This window comes from Podarcis filfolensis (genome assembly GCF_964270895.1).
Source record: "Podarcis filfolensis genome assembly, chromosome: 8".
In the NCBI taxonomy this organism is placed as follows: domain Eukaryota; kingdom Metazoa; phylum Chordata; class Lepidosauria; order Squamata; family Lacertidae; genus Podarcis; species Podarcis filfolensis.
The window spans coordinates 51,891,638-51,915,240 of NC_139611.1; the positions used below are offsets into that span (position 1 = coordinate 51,891,638).

Sequence of the window (23,603 nt, forward strand, 5' to 3'; positions counted from 1 at the left end):
TCTTACACACCTGGTTTCCCTTCTGGTTAATTATCTGTGTGGTTTTTTTGCTTCTTTGGGAGGATTTGAGGAGAGCACAGGGGCTGAGCACCACACCATGCAGGGCTCAGGGCAACCTGCGAAGGGGTGCCTGCATTTGGCCACCCATCACCACGGCTTTTGGGGACATTTGCAGGCTGCAGCTGGTTCGAAAAGGTTTACGCCTAGTACCTCCAATAACTCCAACACATAGCCACAAGTCTCTAATTGGGGAAAGGGCTTCCTCTCAGCACTTGCAGCCTTCCGTTGCTTTCTACCTGCTTCATTTCCCAGGTCTTGCAGTCCTTTCTGCCCCTGCACAGCCCAAACATGGGTCATGTGCATTCCTGTTGTCTGTCCTGTCTGTCCATCTTCTGCATCCTTAGTGCCCCTCCCTGCTCCTTAAATGGGAACAGAAGACCTAGTGGCATAGCATGGGTGGGGCACTGCAGAATAGTAGTAATAAAAAAACGGGCACCTTTCCCCTCGCACAGAAAATCTCCCAATGTTTGCGCTGGCGAACGGAGGAGCAGATTTGGGCAATGGCTGGTTGCCAGGGCACGCTCTGCACAAGCTTTTTAAAGATACCTGCTCCTGACCAATCCCCCGTCCTGCTCTCCGCCATGCTTGACACTCACGGGGCACCGTGACTGCCACTCGGGTAGGTCGCTGTGCCATTTCCCCTTCGTTCCAACCTATCGACAGGTGGTGCAGGGATATTTGCCTTGCCCCGGGCGCTGGCAACCCACGCTATGCCAGTGGGGGGATCTTCACCCCCCAACTTAGTCTGCCCATAGAAATGAGTTGGTGTAAGCTGTTAGTCTGGACAGGGTGGTGTGTTTATGGAGTCCATGCTCCACTTTTCAACGGATTAGCCAATTAATTATCTGTAGCTGTTTTTTGCAGTTTCACCCAGCACAGGTGCAACTATTTTGGCACTATGTGATAATAAGCAGTCTTTTGTTTTTATCCAAATTGGGGCAACAGGATGTTTTACTAACTTTCTCTGGTACACCGTCACTGTAGGCCCAATATTTTGAAATATCACGTTTCTGTTGTTACATGTTTGCATGTGTGTTGGTGCATAACAGGAACACATGGAGGTATGGGTCACGCACACAGTCCTGATCCAAAACTGGGGGGGGGGCATCTCTTGAATTTGCCCCTTTAAAAAACAAGAGGCTCCCCCATCAGCCTATTTGAGCCTTTTGTGAAGTGTGAAACTTTTGAAGGAAGACCAAGGAACAGACACGTTTCTGGCAAAAAAATGGCATCCCTTTATTCTGAAAGTCTAAATGTAACACTATATTCATTTTTATAATTATTTTTCAAGTTTTGTAAATCAGAACTATGTTACTGTATACTTTTGACAATGCAAAGATCTGAAACTAAACATTGCATTAAACAAAAGGTAACTTTTATCTAGGCTTAGTAACAATGTGCATACCTCCTGCAGGAAAGGAATAAACATAATTTACAAGATAGAGATGTTTATTTAACTAATTTTCCTATATTACCTACTCTCCATCATTTTGCAGCTCAGAATAAAGAAATATGCTGTATTTGTTTTGTGGAAAAATATATTTTAACAGGTAACTATCATTTGTGATTTTGGTGCTCTGTTTATTGTCTATAGCTGCTTGTGAATTACAATTCCGTGTGTTTTCTTCTCACCTCATCCACCTTCTCAGGGACAGTCTTTAGCCAAAATTCCACTTTTTTCTCTTTCAGCTTCATTGAGACTTTCTGCTTCAGATTTATCTCTAGATACTGCTCCTGGGTGTTATAGGCCGGCCACTCTACCAACCCTTCTCCATTTGGGTTTCTAGGAGCAAAACCAACAACAGACAATGTCTGTTCTGTCATGTCAGCCAAGGCATCCTACATGCCCTCCAGCCAGCCACACCACACCCCCATAACTATCACGGTGGCCCATGACTCACCCGCTGCGAGCAAAGTTAGCCCAATATTTCATCATGGTTCTGCTAAGAACTTTCTCCTCTTCCGTGGCATCACCTGCAGAACAGAGGGAGGGAAATTCATTACACAGCTGGGATCGCTGCAAATACAAATCCACTCCCAACGGTTACCCAGTTCAGTAATTCATTCTCTTAAGCAGAATGTGGGGGGCAGGGGGAGCTCGGGGGGGGGGGGCACACATGCTGCAGCATCCATCAGAATATCTGCAGGAAAGCTTGTGCGTGAAAAGGTGCCTGTCATTTGTAGTGATCTGCAAGCACTCCAATTGGAGAACAGCCTTTACCAAATGTGTGGTGGACTTTGAAGAAGCATGAACTCAGGGCTAAAAGGAGAAACAAGCCAAAGGAAGGCATGCTTGCAAACCCTGTCCATGATCAACTCCTGCCTGGGTACCTTGGCCTTCACAGCCACTTACGGACTCACTGTTAAGCCTATGTCCGTGAAAGACAATTTTACTCAGCTACGAGTGATCTCCAAAGAAAAAGGTCTGTTTCAATGTGCATTCTTGCCTGACAGCCCTGAGCCACATGGCTGGTGATGCTCTGTTCTGAAATGGGCAGGGAAACCTCACATGAATATATAGATTTGTCCATGTCAAGGCAGAGGCTGCAGAAGTGTTGTGCTAGGCCAGGTGTCCTGGGGTTGTGCCGGAGCCATGCCCCAGGCCAAATGCCCAAAGGGGACTGCAGGAGGAGAAAAGGCCACTCCAAACACTTGGCAGAGAGGGGAAAGTGAGGGGGCAAGCTGCCTCCCAGAGAGGCAGAGATGGGGAAGGCCTGGAGGTGGGAGCCTCCCTTGAAGCACAGCCCAGGGCTCATCCAGAGCTGTACTTGTCCTGTGCCTTGAATGTGTGGGTCTGAGCAGGTTCCCGCTTGTCCAGAAAAACCTGCTCTTTAGCAATAAATTGGAGCAGGCATCAATCCGGAGATGTTTTCTCCAATTCGGCAGTAAAGATTGGGTTTCCGGGGGGGGAGGGGAGAGCGGCTAGTTTGGATGAGTGTTAGTATCCTACTAGCTTCTCTTGTCTAACAGTGAAGAAGGAGGTGCCCTCCCCATCCTCCCCCCCCCACCCCCAGTTAAAGGTGAACTGGTTTGGGAATTTTCTGGTCCTTGTTTGCCCTCTACTGACCACAGGTGGGAGTGGCTTCTTCCTGCTTCTGCTCTCCTCCATCCCCACTGTTGGTTAGGTGCCTAGCAGAACCCCAGAAAGTGGGCCACCCCTATAAGAACCGCTCAGGCCCTTCCCATGTTCTGTGCCCAAAGGGAGCCTTGCTACATCACCCTTTGGTTTCAATTCACTTTGAATGTATTATATTCCTAGAAAACAACATGCAAAGTGTTAATTAGAAAAGCAAACAGGGCAGGTGATCAGTCTGTCCACCTCTGCTGCCAATTCTTAGCGTAATCTGTAGGCACCAAATCCCTGTCACGCCAAAAGGGTTTCAGCACCGCAGATGACGGCAAACCCAACAGGCTTTGGAGGGGGCGCCATGCCTGCCTCCTGTGCCTGGAAGCTGCCCTGCCCTACAGCAACCTCCCCCCAAAGCGAGTCCTGAGTCACAGGATAGCCGCTCTTTACCATGCAGGCGAATGTCACCAGTGAGAAACGGCCCTCCAAAGACGAACCCAACTTCGTCTGCGTGATCCGCTTTCACGTAGTCTGGTTTGGTATCGTGGTACAAACTGGGACGGTGCTGGTACTCAAAAAAGTAAGTGGGAGCCCCGGTCTCTAAAGAGGGAACAAAAGGAGACGGAGGCTGGGAGAGAAGGCAGCAGTGCATTCCCTAAGGACGGTGGCTCCCTGTCCTTTGCCTTTCAGCTGCTAGAGAGGGGGCAGCCTTCGATTCAGGTCTGAAGGGTCTCCTGTACAATCAGAGGGACTTTCTGGTAAGATCCAGGGAGGCTTCATTTTAGCTCACCAGGCACTCTCTGCTTCAAAAAGCCCCAGGGGAAATTATAAGGCTTTCACATCTAAAAGAAAACAATGTTGGCACCCTCGGTCCAGCTTCCCTGTGGAGGACAGCTGGAATGCCCCCCTCCTTCCTTTTTCACCCACTTCACCTCTGCCAATGAGGAGCCAGAGAAGTGCCTAGAATAGACCTTTATAGTCCTCAATGGTTTGTGGTCTGGGAGAAGGCAGAACCTCCTCCAGGTGCCCAGAGGCCTTCCAAAAACTGTGTGTAATTATGACAAGGCACTGTGATGTTGGGAACTTATAGATTATGGGGGAAACAGAAAGATCAGCTTCTTCGTGTGTCATCCCTGGCAGCCAGTACCGTACATATCAGAGAGGATTTTCCTGGCCTTGTGGAGTCAGTAGGGTCAACCCTTCCTACAGGCACGTGATCCAAAGCAGCTCCTTTCAGTCCACTCACACAGCCTCCTCCTCACACTGCAGCCTCATGACTTTGCCTCTTGAAGGGACAGCATGTTACTGCCCCCTGGGCCAGTCAAAATCCTGCCTGCTGACATCTGTACCGACTGAAGCTTCCAAGAGGTCTCCAAAGGTCATTGGCTCAGAGGGGCAGCCATTCTTCCCTTCCCACTATCCCAGAACACCCCAGGGAACAGTGCTACTAGTTACATTCTTTTTCTGGGTACTCCTGTGGGACATGCTGTTAGAAAAAGGGGAAAGAAAAAAAAATCCTCAGCCTGTTTGTTTTTAAAGGTAAAGTCACCCACCACTAAGGTTCTAAGATTTCAACTCTAGTCTTCATCTGACCTTGGGGGAGTTTCCACACCATCCCCATGGAAATGACCCCCAAAAGCAAAATACTTCTGATCACCCCTTTCAGCTGGCAAAAGGGTCTGCAGCCACGAAGGCCGCTTGAGTCTCCTGTGACAAAGTTGGATCCAGGAGAATCCCTCAGCTTTTTCGAGGCAGGGCAACCCTGTCCAGAGCAGACTGTGCACCATTCCTCTGAATCTGGAGACCATCTGCCCACAGCCTTGTCAGGATGAGTTTCAACCCCACTTGGATGATAGCAGCCCTCAAAGGCTAGAGGTTGACAAACAGAGGAGGGAGGAGCATGCGTTTGGCTTGGTGGTTCAGAAAGATGCCACCAATGACCCCTCCACAGAAGCTGGACTGTCCGTACCTCAACACCAGGGGGTCTATCTTGCATGCAGAAGAGCTGAAGGTCCCACCTCCAGTGAAAAGGATCAGGACGGGAGGAGAGGAGAGGAGAGGAGAGGAGAGGAGAGGAGAGGAGAGGAGAGGGGGAAACCCTCTCAGCGTCAGACACCAGAGAGCCACTGCTGGCATAGATGGACTAAATAGGCACAGTTGATCCAAGGACTTGATCCTGTACCCCTCTTCTCAGGAGATTTGTCTAGAAGCTTGTAACACACTTTCCATTTGCACAAAAACATTATCTAGATCCATAGAAACATACAAAGCCTATGAATCAAAGGCTTTGAAAAACTACCTTGCAGATTTAGTGCATTTGAAAAGAGAAACCCTGAAAAGGTGCAACAGGGGTTATGCAGGCACTTGTGAGATGGGTGCAGCCCTTGCACCAGAATCTCATGTTACTCCCAGTGGGACTTCTTCATGACCTGCTCCCAGTGGCTCAGTCAGCCTTCATCTTTGACCAGGCCTGTATCTGCTAATGGGTGAGGAAGTTCATACCTTGGCCTTTTTCACCCACAGGCTTTAGTCCAATTCAGGAATGATTTACTCATCTTGTTGGTGCAGGGATCAAATAAGCTGGCATTGAACTCAGCCAAGTGTACTCTCCTTTGGTAAGCACAGAAGCCCACGTGACCCCCAATGATGGGGGGTGGGGATGTGCCTTGTGACGAAGGTTCTGGGTGTGACTGCTCTCTCGGTCGCTGCTCAAGGGCTCACATAAATCACATGCCGCAAAAAGCAAAGCTCTCCACTATAACCAGGCCAAGAAGCAAAGGTTGCTGAGAACTGACTAGGACTTATGTGCAGCTGAGAAATAGTTGCAAAAAGCTTCTAACTAGGAAAGAAATGCCACACAGGAGCTGGTGAAACTTAGCTAGGAACTCTAATCGCAGCTACACAGAATAATGATTGCAATTTTGGGGTATCATCACAGGAGCCCTCGACAATACAGATGAAGGAAATAATTGTTGCATCCCTACAGTTACTTAGGAAAAAAATGTCTTCTGATGCGACTCATAAGCTGCAGAATGCCTATATGATGTGCTCCATCAGTGGTTTGCAAGAAGCAAATCTGGTATCAGAAGCAGATATTGTGCCTTATAGTACAATTTAAACCAGAACAATTTAATTCTCCCTCCTATCCGAACTACTCAAATAAAATGCTGACTGACGGTGCATGACCCCTCTTGCCTATTTACTCACATGGATAAATCTGGTCTTCTCCCTCAAAGCAGTTGTGGTGCCAGCTTATGTAAATCTTTGACGCAAGGAATTACAGACCTACTGGATGTCCTGAGTTTACAGTGTAAATTACTGAAGTGGCAGAGGGGGAGACACTGCTTGCTTGCCATGCCAACACTTGGAAACTGCAAACACACACAAGAGCCCTGACTCCAGGCTCCCCACGCTAAATTCCTGAAAGTCTTTGATATCTGGAAATAATTTTGTTCCTTCCTCCAAGTAGAGCTGAACTTGAGAAATTACACAGAGAGTCTCTTGGAGTAAAACTCCAGACACCTCACAGTCTGGCTCTGGGGATCCTCTGAGGGAAATGGTGTGCCTCAAATGGCATGTGTCACAAGTGTTTTAACGTCAAGAGGAGACTTTATTATAAGTAACACCTGGCAGGAGCAGGCGACACTCTTTTTACCTCTGTGATACCGTAATGTTTTTATGGATGGGATAACAATGAACACATCTCCAATCAAGTCCAGGAACCCATCTCTGAGCTCATCCAAGTTGTTGGTGTCCCCAAGGTACTCATCAAGTACCATTGGCAGGAGTTCAAGTGGGATCCCCTGCGAGAGAAGAAAAGAGATGGTGGGAAATGGCCATTGCTGGGGTGGGGGTGGGGTCCCCTCCTTTCTCAAACGTGCCCTTTGTTACTTGATTTGTGCTACAAGTGTGTAAGAAGCAGGTTGACCGAGAAAAGCCAGCCGCTGGGGCGGGACAAATGAACTGGATGCTATTTCTGTTTCTGATAAATTTGCCTTGGGATTCTGGAAAGCACTCCCCTCCATGTTAGAGGGGGCTAAGAAGGGTGTGCTGGTGGAAGCCTAACTGGCCTCGGGCATCATGTCTAGCCTACCTTGGGAAAGGGAGTCAAAAGGTTATTCTCCCCCCTCATACTCTGCCACTGCTACACCCATGTTCTTCTGAATGGAACTGAAGCAGAAGTCCTAAGGCCCCCTCCCAGGATTGGGTCAGGAATGATCTGGGGGGCTTTGGGGGAGGCCACTGGCTGGGAACATGTGAGGGCTGTGAAGCTCCCCCCCCCCCCCGGTAAGCAGCTGCTTCCAATGGCCTCAGGAGAAGGAGAGGGACAGGGGTTAGTTCCCTCTCTTGCCCCCTTCTCCTCCTTCTCCTCTGCCAACCCTGCAAGCAACCATCAGAGCTAATGCCAGAGCTCCCATTCCATCCCTATGAAGTCAGGAGAGGACTCCTCTGGATCCTAACTCCCCCCATCACCAGTCACCTCTCAGCCTAGGCATGCGTTGCCCCATCCAGGCAAACATCTACAGGGTGGTGCTCATAATCAATCCTATCTGCAGAAAATTTATTCTCAAAGTTTCTCAGAGAAAGGATGCAAATCAACAAAATAAATAGTTACCAAAATGGGGAGGATTGCTTCTGAAGTAGTACGGATTCTGTCCCTGTCTCCCACGTCCTTAAACCCTTCCAGGGTCCCAGTCTGCATCAAAAGAGAAAAAAAGGGTTATCTGTGCCTTTGAGAGAAACTCCAGAGTAATTCTTGGTTGGGAATGTTCATTTGTCCATGTTATTTAATCATTAAAACATCTTTGTTGAGATCCATTATTGCCCACAGTGAACCAATTCGTCTCCAAGAACTTCTGCTTGAGAACATCTAATGAGTCTTTGGGGTCTAAAGGAGTAGGTTTATGCTTAGAAACCACCACCAACCATTAAATTCATAGCCTAGTTGTGAGGCCCCTCTTGTCACAGGGATTTCATGCAGACATTTGGGGGGCAGAATGAAAAGGCCTTGCTAGCGGGATCTTACCACACGCGAATTCCAGCCAAATTCATGGTTGGTGACTCCGACCATGAGGGGCACAGCACTGACCTCCCTCCCAGCCAGAATCTCCTCTGGGGTCTTCGGCATAAACACACCATCCAAAGCTGGCCCTAAGCCCTGAGCAAAGGGAAGGAAAGAAGGTGTTTAACTGAAGGGCCCAGGACCACTCCCCACCCTCCACCCTGACCAAGCCAAAATAGTCCGGGAGGAATGAGGAGCTCAGCCTGTCTTAGCACCTCAGTTGCCTCTCCTGATTCAGATGGAGCAGAGAGATAGAGCTGGGTGTCACCTGCCTATTGGCAGCACCTTCAAAAATCCTGATGACAGCTCCCAGCAGCTTCATAGATGTTCAATAGCATGGGGGACAAGATGGAACCATGAGTAGCTTCCCATGAGCAGAACCAAGGAAGTACAGTACCCCCAAACCCTACTTCCTTGAGTGACTCCTGAAGGCTGTTGTGGTTAATGGCATTGAAAGCCACCAAGAGATTGAGAAGAACAAGCAAAGTTGTATTCTCCCCATCTCTCTGCCAACTGTTTAGCGGGCACGATGCTGCAGCCTCACCCTCTTCAGTCAGGTTTGGACCAAGTCTTACGCCGCCTGAGCTCTAGCCACCAACCCTCCTGTTTCAAGGCACGCAGGACACCAGAGCACCAAGAAAACTGATGTGCTCCACAGTTTTTGTCTGTTTTTAGTTGTTTGTATTGTATATCACCTTGAGATTAATAAATCAATAATAATATTCTGATCAAATAAAATATCTATTTAAACATGTACACAAACATGTATTTAAATCCAATTTCTGCACTTTTTATATTCTGTATTTATATTACAGTGGTAGCTTGGGTTACAAACAGACTCCACTAACCTAGAAGTAGTACCTCGGGTTTAGAACTTTACCTCAAGATGAGAACAGAAATCGTGCGGTGGCCACGCAGCGGCAGTGGGAGGCCCCATTAGCTAAAGTGGTACCTCAGGTTAAGAATGGTTTCAGGTTAAGAACAGACCTTCGGAACGAAATAAGTTCGTAACCAGAGGTACCACTGTACGATAGGACAAAAAGGAAGCTATAAGACGGGCTGGTCCATTCCTCCTTGCCCTCATAAACAGCAATACACATTTGGAGCAGTCTAGGTGGTTCCCCTCGCTGGGAGGGGAGAAACAACTGAGCAGGGCATCAAGGCCCCAGCATGGGGTGGGGGGTTCTTCCCCGACCACTCATGTCACTTACCTGCCTGCTAAGGTCAGCACTGATCAGCTCCTGCTCACTCTTCTGCCGGAGACAGTGGACTAAGGCGGCTGAAGTGGTCATCTCACAGCCAAAGATACGGGCAATTTTCTGTATACATACACAATGACAGGAACTCTTATCTGCTGCCACTTCTGGCACACTAAGCATTCAAAGGGTGGAGAACAGAGAGTCCACCATTTGTCAAACTAAAAAGTGGCAAGTGCCCCACCCCATTTTCACTGTAATTCCCACCTCCTTCTGAGGATCGCTTTAGAATTCCACCAGAAAGCACTATTGCGGTGTGCTGGCCTTAAACATGGCTTTTGGGGTGAGTTGTGACCCCAGTATGCATTCATCTTGTTGCCAAGGAAACCCGATGGAAAGGGTTTCAAGGCTGCCCAATCTTCTGTGTTGCCCTGGAACTTTCGGGGCCCCAATGACAAAAACTGTCATTTTGGGGTATTATTAACCTCTCCAGGTGACTACCCCAGTGCCCCTGATCTGAAGGAACAGCTTTCAGCAGGTTTCAGTGCCCTCCATATGTCCCTAAGAATGCTGGAGCCCTGGTGACAGAAAGCAATTGTTTTGCCTGTCCTTTTATCCCTGCCCCCAAGGAACAGGTGTTTTGAGTCTTTACAGTGCATCTTGTCCTCAGCTTGTAGGCCCCAAGACCAATGTGCTCACATTAAAAATTCCCCCGTGTGTTATTTCCAGGCCCCTAGGAGCAGCCTGCCCATTGCCCAACCATCTGGGTTCATAGTGGGCATGAATAGCCCACCATCCTCACCCTATAGGAGTAGGGCCCTGTCAGGGTGCTGAGGGACCCATTTTAATCACATCTCCATGGCAGGCCTCCTCCCGTCTATATACCAACAAGGACCATACCTATGTGAGTGGTCCCTCTCCCTCAGCCGAAAGCAGCACAACATACCTCACACCTCCATTTCTAAAGGGCAAGAGTGCATATTGCTACTACCTGGTGCCCTTTTGTTTTAATCCAGATTGGCCCTGTGCCTCACCTGTTACCTGTTACTAATTCCAGTCATGGCACTGAGAGAAGCTGTGGTGGTGGGTTGTGGTGAGATCTCGTGAGATTTCAGTAAGATCTTGGCAAGAGCTCACCGGAAGTTGCCACTGTTTCGTTTCTGCCAGAGGTGGAGGCAGCAAGGGGGACAGGGCGCCTGCAGGGCACCGCCTTTTGGGATTCCACCACCTGGGGCGGTTGCCTCAGCCTACCTCATATGTGAGCCGGCCCTGCCCTGCCCTGCATTCATGACACTGGGGGACTCCACCCAACTTTTGCTACCCGGGCCGTGTTTAAAAAAGAAAAGAAAAAGCCAGCATCCTTGGGACAGAAAACATTTTGGTCTCATCTGGTCAAGCAAACAAACCTACTTCAGCAGACTTAGACCTGTTCTGGAAGACTATTGGAAGCTGTGAGACACCGCTCTCCAGGATGGCTCCGTGGAATAAACCCTTTGACAAGGGAGACATAACCTGGCAGAGGAGAAAGGACACCATTGGCAACAGACATTATGCCCTGCCACTGACCTAACAAAAGTGCTGAATATCAATTTAGGCCTCTGAGTCCCCATAGAACTTATACCCATTGCACCCAATTCCTTCTTCCTAATCTTTCTTGCAGCCAGAGCAAAAAGGGCCACTTTATGTGCCATGATTACACGGGTTCTGCAAGTTAGCAGAGACCGCTACCCCCACCCATCCTTTCCGCAGCTTTGAGAGTATGTCAGAGATCATTATTTTATGTTTTGTAAAATGTCCACCTGAGAATTAAGCAGTCTATTACTATAATAGAAACCCCCACCATATAACATTTTGGAACTCACATGGGCTGAAGCACTCATGGATCCTGCAGAGACACCAAAGAGAGTCACCAATTCCGGATCGCCCCTGAAAGCTCTGATGTTTTCCTGGATCCACTGGAGAGCTGCCACCTGGTCCAAAAGGGCCCAGTTCCCTCGAGCACTCTCGTCCCCTGTGCTGAAAGGAAAGCGTTGGCAAGGAGCAGCAAGCTCAGCGCTCAGGTGGATTTTGGAGAAAAGGTTGGCACTTTGAGTCAATGCCAGGTCCTTCCATGGGGTTTCAGATGCACAAATGGAGAGAAGAACTGACCCGACAGGTCAACCCAATGCCCCTCTAGTGAAAAGGGCCCTGGAATACCTTTAGCCAAAGCCTCTTACCTGAAGAACCCCAAAATGCCCAGCCTGTACTGAAGGATGACCACCACCACATCTTCGTAGGCAGCTAGAGCGGAACCATCAAACCTGGAAGCTGCCCCAAATATCATGTTCCCTCCGTGAATCCACACCATCACCTTCAAAAGAACAGGGGCGGCAGGGAATGACTGGAAGGTCGCTAGAGAGCATTTTTCATAAAATGTTTTTGAAATAAATAGCACATAATAACTGGACATATAGACTATTTCATAATGGATAGCGAAGATGCACTGTAGTGCATCATCGTAGTCTGGCAATTTTGCAACAACAGACCTAGCGACCATTTAGTTTTGCGTGCAGCTCAAGATGCAGTTATCCAGTTTTTATTTTATTTTATTCAGAACAATTAAAGAAAGGATGTGGTGTAACCAATCAAAATTGCCCTTTGTAAGAACATGAGAGGCAGAAGAGTCTTCAGAGTAAAATGACACTGGCAAGAGCCACTGCCATCAACCCAGAGTCTGCTGCCAGCCCCTTGCTTTGCAACACTGCTTTCAGTCCATTTAAAATATGTGCTTACTGGCAACTTGGATGCCTTGGAGGAATCTGCGGGAGTATAAATGTTTAAATACAAACAGTCCTCAGAACTTCGGAAGGGCGGGTGCTTTTCTTTCCATCTCTTCTGAATTCCTTTGAGTATATCCAGATCCTGGGGGCACCTGCAGAAAGGACACCCCCACACTCAGCAGTACTTTGGAAATAACAGAGTGAACATACTAGCTCAAATATAAAGATAATAATTTGCAAGAGGTCACGAGAGGTGGCGTCAGGGAGAAACTGACATTGGCCAGTTTAAAGGTTTACTGGCAAAGCTGTGGACTTAATCATCTGTTTTTAGTTTTTTGTTTTTTAAAAAGGGCAACAAGAAAGGGGTCGTCTTGACACTCTAATCTTAGAAAATGGATGACAATGTTTCAGTCAATCAGAGCAGGAGCACTCAGCCTTTCTGTTCAGAGAATTCAGTATAAATTGTTTTAGTCTGAAAACAGGATATCCTCTGTTAATAGATTTAAATGCTGGGAATATAGATGTCTTAGGAAAGATGTGCTATAAATGTGATGGGACTATTAGCCTTCACAAGCTTATTGGAACATAATATTCCATGCCTTCTCTCAAATAATTAACCACCCTGAGTTTGGAGCCCATTAGCATTGAATTAATATCATTGCAAATTATTTGACTAACATGGTCAAATAATTAATTATGAATTTATTGAATGCAGCTAAAATGTTGTGGGATTAACAGTGAAAGAGCTCTCAGCCTCCAAAGGCTAAGGGTTGGTTGCTGAAACATCTGGACTGCTCCGACCCATTAAGGTTGCAGATAGTGGAATTTCTGTGGTGTCTGTGTTAAGTTAAAACAGAATTTTCTTTCAGCAGTTAGACCTGTTTTGCTTCCAGTGATTTCTTTCTCAAAGAATATAAAATGAATGAATTCTTTAAAAAAAGATGATGATGAAAACATGCTGGTGGTTCCCAGCACCTCCCCTCAAACATTCCTCTGCTGGTTTTTATTTCCCCAGTGCAGCCAAGAGGGTCCAACTGCATCTCTCTTACACCGCTGGGTACGTGGTAGCATCTCTCACGCCATCCCATGGCTCAGGCGGTTGAGGTGAGGAGAATCTCAAGGAGCCAGTGGGAGGCTTTGCAAAGGGGATGCCCAGGAAGACATCGACCAGCCGCTCTGTGCCCTTTACACTTGCTTGCGTCCCTCGAAGCCGTCCATATTTTGTGGCCACTTCTGGGTGGGCGCCTTCTGGACCTACACAACGCGTGCATACAAATAAAGTTTTTTAAATGTGTGAAATCGCAAACATAGAGGCAAAAGTATAGAATTATATAAAACCAGGGGGCCAGAGAGCATTGGGCCTGACCACGCCCCTCCCCTAGAAAGGATCTGTGCAAAGCCAAAAGCAGCCTCCTTTCTCCCACCACACAAAGGACATGAGAGCAGCCATCCTCTGCAGTCAGCACTTTGAGTTAAAGTGGGTTTTCTCTGGTTGTAGCTTTTAAAAAATATACTATTTCATTTTAAATGTCGGCAGCTTTTTCTGTTTAACGCCGTTTTATGAAAGAATCTTGCAGACAACAGCCCTGAGAATCATCCCAAAGAGAGTCCTGCAGTCACCTGGTAAAAACCATGAAACTGGAGAGCTGGAGAGGAACCCGAAGGTCATCTAGCCCAACCCACTGCAATGGAGGAATCTCAACTAAATTAATTATATGGCCATCCAACCTCTGCTTTAAAACCTCCAAAGAATGAGAGTGCACCACATCTCGTGGGAGTCTGTTCCACTGTCGAACAGCGCTTACTGTGAGACATATCTTCCTGAGGTTGAGTCAGAATCTCATTTCTTTTAACTTGGAGCCATTGGTTTGGTTCCTAGCCTCCAGAGCAGGAGAAAACAAATTTGCTCTATCCTCCATGTGACAGCCCTTTAGATATTTGAAGATGCCTATCATGTCTCCTCTCTGTTTCCTCCTTACCAGGCTAAACATAGCCAATACCCAATTCCCTCAACTGTTCCTCATAAGGCTGTGTTTCCAGACCCTTGATTGCCTTCCTCGGCACATATTCCAGCTTGTCAATACTCTTCTTAAATTGTGGTGCCAAAAACTGGACACAGTATTCCAGGTGTGGTCTGACCAAGGCAGAACAGAACAGGACTATTACTTCCCTTGATTGGCACACTATACTCCTCTTGATGCACCCTAGAATAGCATTAGGTTATTTTGCAGCTACATCACACTGTTGACCGATGTTAAGCTTGTGGTCCACTAAAACTCTAGATCCTTTTCACATGTACTACTGGCAATCTTATAAGAACATGCGGTGCAGAGGATAGTGTAAATAAAATGCTATAGAGCCTCCCCCAATGGCTTTGGTCCTGAAGCCAGCACATGCAGTTAAGTGGCGGGATATCACTTGTTTTGATGCCTTTAGCTATCAGGAGGTGGGGAAGTCTTCAACCAATGCAAATTGCCTTTCCCTGCCTCTCCACCACCCTCACCTCCTATTGGTAAATCTTCATCCTACCACTGTCATCTCCAACCCATCCCTATGCATTTTCCAGATACAGTACAATGGGCTTTACTCCCAAGTAAGAGAGGAAACGTAAGAGAGCACATCACAGAATCAATTTCTAGTCCCTCTCCTCTCTCTCAGACACACACACAACTCCCTCGCCCAAATCTTTTTTAAATCCAGCAACCATTCCCCCCCCCCCCCGATGAGTGGCAGTTGGAGCAACTGAAGTGCTCTTATGCAGAGTGTCAGACACAGGAATAAGATGGGCTGCTGTTTGCAAGAGAGGGGTGAAGGGTGGGAGGGAGCTGCTGGTGAATTCTGAGTTGTATTTCTGAATAACGCATGAAGATGCTCTTAGATCAAGTCAGACCATTGATCTACCTTGCTCAGAACTGTCTGTGATTGCCAGTGGCTTGCTGGAGTTTCTGACAGGGGCTTTCCTAACCCTACCTAGAGATGCCACTGGGGATTGAAGCTGGGGCCTTCTGCATGCAAGACAGGTGTTCAACTACTGAGAAATGTCACTGTATCTTCTACACACTAGAATAATAATACAAAAATGGTGTAACTGGAAAAATGTAAAGAGGTGACTGACACAGACAGAGATGCTCCTCTTCACTCTCCTCAAGAGTGGATTGCAAGGGGCTATTTCACTCTTTATCAGTCAAAATAAAACACTCCCCTTACCTTTGCCTTCAAGGATTCTGAAGCCAACAGTGCTAATTGCAGCAACCCAGAACAGGGCACACCATGGGGCTGATGCCATCATGCTTTACTGCCCCTGGGCCGCTGCGCCTTTATATGTTTTCAGGGCAGGGTACAAAGATCGGCATCCCTTACAAAGAAAAACCGGGAAAACGTCCAGATACACCTAGCATCAAGCTATAATAACACCAGACCAGTGATTCAGCTTTCAACAAAAGGGAAACATTAACTGCAATGTGAGGAAAGGTTACACAAAAGCTGCCAAACCAGCTGGCGCCAATGGAAAGGGCAAAGTCTAAAGCAGGAAAGGGTGCCCCTGCCCCGCTCGGGCCCTCTTTGGCGGGCATTCCTGCCAGAGGAGCGGGAAGGAACATGTGGTGGTCCTTTGGGTGCTGTGAAGGGTGAGAGGAAGGCTCCTAGGAGGATAAGTCAACACCTCTTCCCTCACTCCCTCTCCTCCCCTCCAAGTAAAATGTTAACTGATGAGGGCAGATCCACGTCATGCATTTAAAGGGCATCCAAACCATGGGTCAGCAACCTTTTTCAGCTGTGGGCCGGTCAACCACTCCTCAGAGCATTATTTTGAAAGAAAAAAAAGAACAAATTCCTATGCCCCCCATAATAACCCAGAGATGCATTTTAAATAAAAGGACACATTCTCCTCATGTAAAAACATGCTGATTCCCTGACCGTCCATGGGCCAGACTGGGAAGGCGATTGGGCCGTATCTGGCCCACGGGCCTTAGGTTGCCTACCTCTGATCCAAAGCATAAATAGGTAAAGGTAAAGGTACCCCTGCCCGTATGGGCCAGTCGTGTCCGACTCTGGGGTTGCGCGCCCATCTCGCTTAAGCGGCCGGGGGCCAGCGCTGTCCGAAGACACTTCCGGGTCACGTGGCCAGCGTGACAAGCTGCATCTGGCGAGCCAGCGCAGTACACGGAAACGCCATTTACCTTCCCGCTAGTAAGCGGTCCCTATTTATCTACTTGCACCCGGGGGTGCTTTCAAACTGCTAGGTTGGCAGGCGCTGGGACCGAGCAACGGGAGCGCATCCCGCCGCGGGGATTTGAACCGCCGACCTGACGATCGGCAAGTCCTAGGCGCTGAGGTTTTATCCACAGCGCCACCCGCGTCCCTTGATCCAAAGCATACAGTTTCCCTATCAGCCTTTCTCAACCTGTGGGTCCCCAGATGTTGTTGAGCTACAACTCCCATCACCCCTAGCTAGCAAGGCCAGAGCTCAGGGATGATGGGAGTTGTAGTCCTACAACATCTGGGGACCCACAGGTTGAGAACCGCTCTCCTGGGAACTGTAGTTCGATAAGGGCGATGGACATTGTAGCCCCGTGAGGGGGAAGCGACAGGTTTTTTCCCCTTCTTGCTGCAGGTAGCTTTCTCCACGGGGTGGGAAATGCGGCTTATGGGCTGAAAAGTGGCCCTCGGCCTCCACCCATTTCCCTTTCACAGCAGAGCCCCCCCCCCTTCCTGGTGACTTTTGGGGCTCCGAGAGGACTTTTTCCATTAGTAACCCTCAGCCTGCGACTCTCACAGTGGACCGTGGGCTGCTGGCTGGCCTTCCTGGCAGGGAGGCTGAAGCCGCAAAATCCTGCACTGAACAGGCAGGTGCGACTGGATGGCCTCCCAGGCACCCTTCAAACCGCGCAAGGAAGGCAGAGGCGGCAGTTGCCCAAGGTAAGGGGAGAGAAGTCTGTATATGCTCAGAGGCTACTATCTGTCTGTGCACGAACACTCAGGCGTTTCCTCCCAGCAACTGGCACTTCTGCAGCGGGGAGAAGGAAAATTAGAAACAAAGCGAACCCGGAAGCTCCCGCTGTAGGCAGCGAGATGGGCTCTTCTACATTCTTAGCTCCACTGCAGTAAGGCAGCTGTCGCAAGTGAGCGCGTTACCCAAATGCCGGAAGCGCGTCACGCCGGAGCCACCTTCGCTCAGCGTCCTTCCGGTGTGGGGAAGCGCTTGGCAACGGCGCTCGGTCTAGTGGGCTGAGTGCCGCCGCCGTCGCCATGGTGGGCCAAGATCCGTCTGCCTCGCCGGCGGGCGGCGCCCTGGAAAACGCGAACCCGCTCATCTACCGGCGCCAGGGCGAGCGGCCCGTCACGGCGCGCGAGGAGGACGACGAGCTGCCCGACGCCATCGACGACCGGGAGATCTTCGATATCCTCATCTGAGCCCAGCCGGGGTTCGCCTGCCAAGGGGGAAAGTCTCCCTGGGGCGGAGGGGGCGGGCCCGGAGCTTCTCGTGGGTCTTAGAGCTTCTCCAGTGGCTCATGGAAGTGACGCCTCCCGCTTGCAGCGGCGCCTGGGTTGGGGTCGGGAAGGCGGGTGCGGAGCCGGGCAAGAGGGGCTGAGCCCTGGGAGCCCGGGGTGGGGCTCTGGGTGGAGCAGGCGCGGTGGGTTTGTGTCCGGGGTGCGCAGATCGTGTCACTTTCACACGCTTTCACTCAATAAGCAGGTCGGTTGAATAGTCACATCGATATACAGTAGTCGTTTCTTAACGCACTTCGATGCGTTTTTAGAGCCGAGTAAGTTACAATCTGTCAGGAGGAGGCAAGTTCTACCTCATGAACCTATTTAGATTTCTTTGAGGGTGTCAACAAGCATGTAGATAGAGGTGATCTGGCTGACATGGAGCACTTGGATTTTCAAAAAAGCTTTTGATGAAGCCCCTCGCCAATGACTCCTGCGTAAGCTTAGCAGTCGAGGAATGATAGGAGAGGTCCTCTTGCTTAAGCTGCGGGAATGAAATAGTAGGAATAAACGGACAGCTTTCCAAATGGGCAGATGTTGAAAATGGAGCCCTCCAAAGATCAGTGTTGGGACTGTGCTCTTTTAAATTGTTTATAAATGATTTAGAATTAGGGATTAGCAGCAAGGAGGCAAGGTTTGCTGGTAACATTTTGTAAGAGTGTTAAAATGAAAAGAGAGTGTGATCGTTTGGAAAGGAATTGAAAACAAAATTGCCGGTATCATACCATGCAACTTTTCTTTGAACACTCTGTGACATTCTGGTTGCCTCACCTCCAAAAGGATATTGTAGAGGAAACGGTCTGTAAAAAGGTAACCAAAATGATTGAGAATGGACTAGATGGGTCATTTGCCCAATTCAGCAGGCTATTATTATTATTATTATTATTAGAATTAATATACGGTGGAACCTTGTGTTACGTACCGCCCACCTTACGGATGCTTTGGGTTACGAGCTCTGCTAACCTGGAAGTAGATGCTCCTGGTTGCAAACTTTACCCTGGATGTGAGTGGAAGTTGCGTGCCAGCAGCGCGGCAGCAGCGGGAGGCACCATTAGCAAAAGCATACCTCATGTTAAGAACGGTTTCGGGTTACAAACGGACCTCCAGAATGGATTAAGTTCGTAACCGGAGGTACCACTGTACGTCCCTATACCCAGGGTCTCAGGGTGGTTCACAGAGTAAACTTTTTAGGCATAGAGCGGGGCTGTATCAGGTTTGTATTAGAAATAGCACAGATTGATTTCCTCAAGCATCTCTAGTTCCTGCTCTTCAGGGTAGGATTGATAGCTTGCATGATGTGGAAGCCCCACAACAGGTAGATATATGTAGAGTTGTAGGATTGGCAGCTCATTTAATTTTTTTTTTAAGTTGTATTGGAAAGCTGGTGTTCTCTTGCTGGCATTCAGCAGGTAACTCAGGGTTTTCATGCAAAATTTCCTACCAGCGTGTGATCATCTCAGAAGAAAGAGAAAGTGGCATTTAGTAGAGAGGGGAGGATTGCATAAAGCAGAGATGGAGAGTCTGTGGTCCTCCAGATATTGGACTATAGTGCCTATCACACAGGCTGATGGGAGTGGGGAATCCAAGAGCATAAGGAGGGCCATAGAGTCCCCACCCCTGGACTAAAAAGATGTTTTCTGATAGTGTGCAGTTGGCCTCTCTAAAGAGAGGCAGCCAACCTGTTTTCTGCATTGGTTCCTGTTGGGAAGGCTTGAGCAGTTTGTTTTCATTGGGCAACATTTGGGAGGCTCCCATCTTAAATGAAGAATTGCATCCCCACAGGGCCTGTTGCTTTGTGCCTGGCTGTGCTTTGCTAGTGGAGTGTTTTTCCTTGACTTTCTACATCTCATTCGTTCCATCAACGACCCAGAGCATCCCTTAACATTAGAAGAACTAAACGTCGTAGAACAAGTTCGAGTCAAGGTGAGTGTTGTTGGCCTTTCTCTGCCTTTTCCAAGCTGTAGAGAAAAAATGGCCACTTTTTGAGCCAGAGGCCGGCTGAACAGGCTGTAGCCCATGTCACTAAATTCATGAAAACCAGGTACAAACAGATCCTTTAGAAGAGATGCAGCTTCAAGGAAGAACAGGTGTCTTTCCATTTTTGCCTGGCCTGATTCTTAAATTCCCCATTTCCCCACTGCCCAGGAGGCTTTTTATATAACTGCACCTGTGTGACTTATCCAAGCTGCTACCATCATGCCCTACGGTGATGCCCCCTCCCATCTCACCACCACCTGGTTAGCTCAGTGGCCCTTGGCTCAGACTCAGACACTATATTCTTTTATATAGTGTAAGTGTGGGGTTTTGTGTCAGCGTCAACTGGGTAGGTTCTCTTTCTATTCACTTATTACATTTCCTTGGTGGTGAGAGGGATGGGGGTGGGGCCAGGGTGTTGGCTGTCTGTAGTTGGCTGCAGTGAGGTTTGTTTGCATTTGTGAGGGGGTGGGATTGTTGGGTCAAGTTAGCCATATTGATTTGTATGCTGTGGATGGGTTCTTGTTGGGCTATGTATGTGATAAAGGGGAGCAATTTGGGGGTGAAGGTGTTCTCTTCTATTTGTCCCCAGGTTGCTTGGTTTTCTTTGTGAATTCCTGGGCATCATCTTCAGACTGAGAGTCTAATTCTCAAAGTACAAATGCAGAGTTAGTAAGATGCAATGAGACAAGCCAATTAGCTCTTTTTCCAATTAGAACAGCATTTTATGTGGTTTAAATTATGACTCTCTAAAAAAAAAAAAGTGATTGTGTCGGGATGGGTCTTTCACAGGTAAATGATGCTGAGAGCACCGTTTCAGTGGAATTCACCCCCACCATTCCTCACTGCAGCATGGCAACATTAATTGGCCTTTCAGTCAAAGTGAAGCTGATCAGATCCCTCCCAGAAAGGTTTAAGGTGAGTGGATGTAAATGGCCAAAAGGGCGATGGAGAAATTCTGTTTTCGTTGCATAGGGTGGGCATGAGGGGCCTTTGGGGCTGTTGAGGTGATCAGCTCTTGAGTGATCAGCTGGAAGTAGAATTGTACTGGTAGTTCTGCTTTTACAGTGTCTGCATTCCCCATTGCAAACCTGCAGTTCTCACCAGCCATGAGCAGAAATTAGAATTCTGCAGGGGATAGAAAGTGCGGTGGCAGCTGCAAGTTCCTGTAGCTCCTCAAAGCATTGAAAACCAAGACAAATGTGGGAGACAAAACAATGACCTGGGTCAGCAACCTTCAAGGGGAACTCCAAAGTGCTGCTTTGACTTGACATTCTAGAGTGTTGTGAAGGTGTTGCAGGGGATGGGGTGGGGATATAAGTTCAAACAGCCAGTGGTGCCAGAAGACTTGATCTGCCCTAGGAAAGGGCCCCAGACAAACAGCTGGCTTGGCCCTTGGGGAGTAGCTCCTGTTTGTGAGACCACTGCTTGGCTCCCAAGAGGCAGCAACTACAGCACCCTGGAAAGCAGCATGAATTTCCTCCTTACTTGCTTCCAGTGACTCCCAGTTTCAGAAGCTCTTGCTCATCTTGGCACTTGACAGGCTAGGCATCAAAGGGATATGTGGGCTTTCCTTCTCCCCTTTGTTTCTATTAAAGCACCTGAGGCTACCAATTGCAGGATCCCATGCAGCTTTTTGGAATTTGACATGCTGTAAACCAAGTGCCGTTTTTTCAAATCAATAAGGAACGGGGTCCCTGGCTGCCCCCCAGCCCCACCATTGATCAGATGCCTTCTTTCAGTTGTTTCAGCCCCTTCTACTCCTGCTCCCTAGTGGCTTCTTCATATCCAATGGTGGTGGGGCATTCCAAAGCTTTTGATCAAGGCATTCTGCCCAGCCAGAGAATTTATCCCACTAGAAGAATTCTTGGGTTGGAATTAGAAACAAAGAAACTGCCAAAGTGACAGCGCAGCCTCACCAATGAGACACAGAATGGAAGGGAGGGAACTGGTGATGGTGTGTATCTGAGCAACCAAATTAAATTAAGGTAAAATTGGATTAGCGAGGTATAATTTTATTATTCCTCCAGCTGGTTCAACCTGGGGGAACGTTATTTGGTGACACAAATGATGCTTCTTCTTTTCTTCCTCCCAGGTGGATGTCCACATAACCCCTGGAACACATGCCTCAGAGCATGCAGGTACGTTTGAAATTCACCACAAAATACCCCTCAGAATAAGTCACTTACATTCCCTTCTATATTTGTTTTGAAGCAAAGCTGGAAGGGAAGAGCACAAATACCACTTGGAATTTTTTTGGTGGGGTCCTAGCCCTTGAGCTATACAGCAGAGGAGGATGGATGGATGAATGTCTTCACTAACTCCTCTTGTGGGGTTCTTTTTCACAGTAAACAAGCAACTGGCTGACAAAGAGAGAGTGGCGGCTGCCTTGGAAAACAACCACCTGTTGGAAGTGGTGAATCAGTGTTTGTCTGGGCGCCCCTGATAATGCATGCTGGGTGGGGTTGGGGTGGGAACAAGCAGGAGATGCTCTTGTACTTGTATGTGAATAAAATAATTGTGATTGTTTTGTTTTTAAATAAAGACAATACCCTTTTCCCTACTTAAGCTTGTCTAAAAGTATTGGATTAGAAACACACGTGAATCTGAAAAGTAAATCATGAAAACTGAGAAACATGTTTATATAGTATAAATTGAGGACTGGACATCAAAATACCACTCTTACAAAGCTGAATATTTTATAAAGGTCTGAATGTTTCTGGTTTAGAAACATTCCCACGGACAAAACTTACTGTTCTTGGGTGGCTTAGAAAACAAGGTGGAAGAAAATCCTGCAACCAAGTAAAATCCTATTTTATAAATGTGCTTCCATCTTTTAGGAAATGGGAGGGCACTTGGAAGGAGATTTTGTCAGTTATGAAAGAGGACAGGTAGATAGACAGGTGTGTTTTCCAGAGCCTTGGCAAACAGGGCACATGATAGATAGCCAGTATCTGACATTCTGCAACTGCATTGACACATCCTACCACATTTTATGGAGATGGCTATGGCTGCTGTTTAGCCTTCAGACTGAGGCAGTTGCAGAGGCAGCCTGGTGGGTGAAATCTACATGGGTAGGAAGGATTTGATACCAGGGGTCAGGATTGCCCAAGACCCTTTACATTGAAAGGGGTGGGTTGTACCATCCATAGGTTCATGACTGTTGGTTGCTTACTGGAGGGCTAGTAGAAGCTGGTGAAGGGAATGGCATGGGGTGTGGTGGGAGATGCCCCTTCTCATTAGTCAAGGTGGGGGGCGGGCACGTGTGACTTTCTAAAGTATTCAGAGAGCAAAAAGGTTACCCTCCCACTTCAGTCTGAGCAAGGATTTCAGCTTGGCAGTGCATGAAGATTTCTGCCAACCTCCCCAGCTAAGCACAACAAAAGCAGAGGAGAGTCTTTATTGAATGGAGCAAAATCCGTTTTACACCAAGGAGCCCAGCAGTGGAAATGGCTTTGACAAAGTGTAGAAGCACAGGTAACATCACCCCCCAGTTGAGGTAGCATCGCAGGATGGAAGGGGTTGTTTTAATATGAATTTATATTATCACTTAATGCCAGAAGAGACTGTTAAAGCAACAGCTTCAGACTTGACACCCAAGGTGGCCCCTGTGCACCATTGCTCCCTCAGATTCTCCCATTTTATTTGCTTGAGAAACACTACCAAGGTCCTTGACTCCATTTACGAAGGACCTGCCCTTGCTTATCAAACACATCCTTTTCTAAGCTAAAGCTACCTGCCCTCCCACACCTCCCTTCCTTGTCTCCCTCCTGCCTCAGGGTGGCCACCAGTCTCTCTCTGCACCTCCCCCAAAATCCTTGGGCACAAACATGTTTGGTTGTCAAAAACACAGCTGAAGCAACCCCAGAGCACCCGTCACACTGCACATGCCAACTACAGACAACTGCTTACACTGGACAAAAACTTTTGTCAAAGGACTAGACGGAGCTACTTGCGTCTACTCATGGACCAGCAGGTCTTTCAGAGAAAGCAGC

General features: G+C 48.1%; 2 protein-coding genes across 2 annotated transcripts; one reads left to right on the plus strand and one right to left on the minus strand.

The window, feature by feature from the left end:
* Positions 1-1,274: 1,274 nt before the first annotated feature.
* LOC310767686 (fatty acyl-CoA hydrolase precursor, medium chain-like) lies at positions 1,275-15,941 on the minus strand. The gene is made up of 13 exons (XM_083624920.1): positions 15,352-15,941; positions 13,194-13,398; positions 12,158-12,296; positions 11,602-11,735; positions 11,248-11,401; positions 10,796-10,897; positions 9,401-9,508; positions 8,154-8,285; positions 7,743-7,823; positions 6,783-6,930; positions 3,578-3,727; positions 1,962-2,034; positions 1,275-1,843 (listed from the first exon to the last, which is right to left on the minus strand). Exons 1-13 carry the CDS (start codon positions 15,431-15,433, stop codon positions 1,666-1,668), a joined length of 1,686 nt encoding a protein of 561 aa, XP_083481046.1. The 5' UTR covers positions 15,434-15,941; the 3' UTR covers positions 1,275-1,665.
* Positions 15,942-17,307: 1,366 nt separating this feature from the next.
* On the plus strand, positions 17,308-22,171 carry CIAO2B (cytosolic iron-sulfur assembly component 2B). Its single transcript, XM_083625051.1, has 5 exons — positions 17,308-17,542; positions 19,478-19,557; positions 20,401-20,526; positions 21,704-21,749; positions 21,957-22,171. The coding sequence occupies exons 1-5, from the start codon at positions 17,392-17,394 to the stop codon at positions 22,052-22,054; spliced, it is 501 nt and encodes a 166-aa protein (XP_083481177.1). The 5' UTR covers positions 17,308-17,391; the 3' UTR covers positions 22,055-22,171.
* The last annotated feature ends 1,432 nt before the right edge of the window (positions 22,172-23,603 follow it).

Excerpts from the sequence above, each read along its gene's own strand:
- CIAO2B (XM_083625051.1), top strand. The coding sequence starts at position 17,392 with ATGGTGGGCCAAGATCCGTCTGCCTCGCCGGCGGGCGGCGCCCTGGAA. Across the intron at positions 17,543-19,477 it reads CGACGACCGGGAGATCTTCG|ATCTCATTCGTTCCATCAAC; the intron begins ATATCCTCATCT and ends TTGACTTTCTAC. Across the intron at positions 19,558-20,400 it reads TAGAACAAGTTCGAGTCAAG|GTAAATGATGCTGAGAGCAC; the intron begins GTGAGTGTTGTT and ends GGTCTTTCACAG.
- LOC310767686 (XM_083624920.1), bottom strand. The coding sequence starts at position 15,433 with ATGATGGCATCAGCCCCATGGTGTGCCCTGTTCTGGGTTGCTGCAATT. Across the intron at positions 12,297-13,193 it reads GCTACCACGTACCCAGCGGT|GTGCCCCCAGGATCTGGATA; the intron begins GTAAGAGAGATG and ends TCCTTTCTGCAG. Across the intron at positions 7,824-8,153 it reads TTGGCTGGAATTCGCGTGTG|ACTGGGACCCTGGAAGGGTT; the intron begins GTAAGATCCCGC and ends CTTTTGATGCAG.